The 1,040-nt window shown below is 41.5% G+C and overlaps 1 protein-coding gene across 1 annotated transcript in view; it reads left to right on the top strand.

Annotated features, from left to right (window-relative positions):
• Window positions 1-795, top strand: part of LOC115272448 (olfactory receptor 4P4-like) — an 11,928-nt gene extending 11,133 nt beyond the window's left edge. The window contains exon 3 of the mRNA XM_029915522.1: window positions 6-795. Within this exon, the coding sequence (XP_029771382.1) occupies window positions 6-795 (790 nt within the window). The remainder of the gene's footprint in view (window positions 1-5) is intronic.
• The last annotated feature ends 245 nt before the right edge of the window (window positions 796-1,040 follow it).

Genomic DNA, 1,040 nt, shown 5'->3' with positions numbered 1-1,040 from the left:
TGCAGCCCACTAATTGATCAACCCATGTATTTCTTCCTTAATAACCTTGCACTCTCAGATCTGTGTTATACCTCAACAGTGACACCTAAGCTAGTCACCGACTTGCTGGCAGAAAGTAACATGATTTCTTATACAAGCTGTATGGCACAGCTTTTTGTCATGCATTTCTTTGGGGGGATTGAAATCCTTATCCTTACAGGGATGGCCTATGACCGCTATGTGGCCATCTGCAAGCCCCTGCGCTATACCATCATCATGAACAGGCAGATGTGCTGTACCATAGTCATTGCTAGCTGTACTGGGGCATTTCTGCATTCTTTTTTCCAGTGTCTCCTTACCATCAATTTACCTTTCTGTGGCCCCAATGAAATAGATCACTACTTCTGTGATGTGTATCCTTTGCTGAAACTGGCCTGCACCGACACCTACAGAGTCGGGATCCTAGTGGTTGCCAATTCAGGCATGATGGGCTTGGTGACCTTCGTGGTCTTGGTGCTATCTTACTTATTGATATTATACACCATCAGGGCTTACCCTGCAGAGAGCCGCACCAAAGCTCTGTCCACCTGTAGTTCCCACATCACAGTTGTTGTTCTGTTCTTTGTGCCCGTTCTCTTCATTTACATTAGACCAGCCAAAACTTTCCCAGAAGATAAGGTGTTTGCTCTCTTCTACACCATCATTGCCCCCATGTTCAACCCTCTGATTTACACATTCAGAAACATGGAGATGAAGAATGCCTTGAGGAAAGTGTGGTGCCAGAAACTATGTTTCATTGGAAGGCAAATCATCTGAAAGGCACTTTCCCTCCTCATTAATATCCTATGTACATGATATTCATTGTACTTGAAAAACCCTGACTCTGCTCTAAGAAAAATAAGCATAGACATTGGTGTTAGTGATATTCTGTCTACTTTTAGGTTCTTTAAACCAAGAACTTTGCTCTAAGAAATATAAGCATAGACATTGGGGTGGCTGCATTAATATAATAATTTACCTTGAAATATTTTTTTCTTTATTGATTTGTTTCTTATTTATAG

Source organism: Suricata suricatta, chromosome 11 (assembly GCF_006229205.1).
Source record: "Suricata suricatta isolate VVHF042 chromosome 11, meerkat_22Aug2017_6uvM2_HiC, whole genome shotgun sequence".
NCBI lineage: Eukaryota > Metazoa > Chordata > Mammalia > Carnivora > Herpestidae > Suricata > Suricata suricatta.
This window is presented reverse-complemented; position numbering and strand designations above follow the sequence as displayed.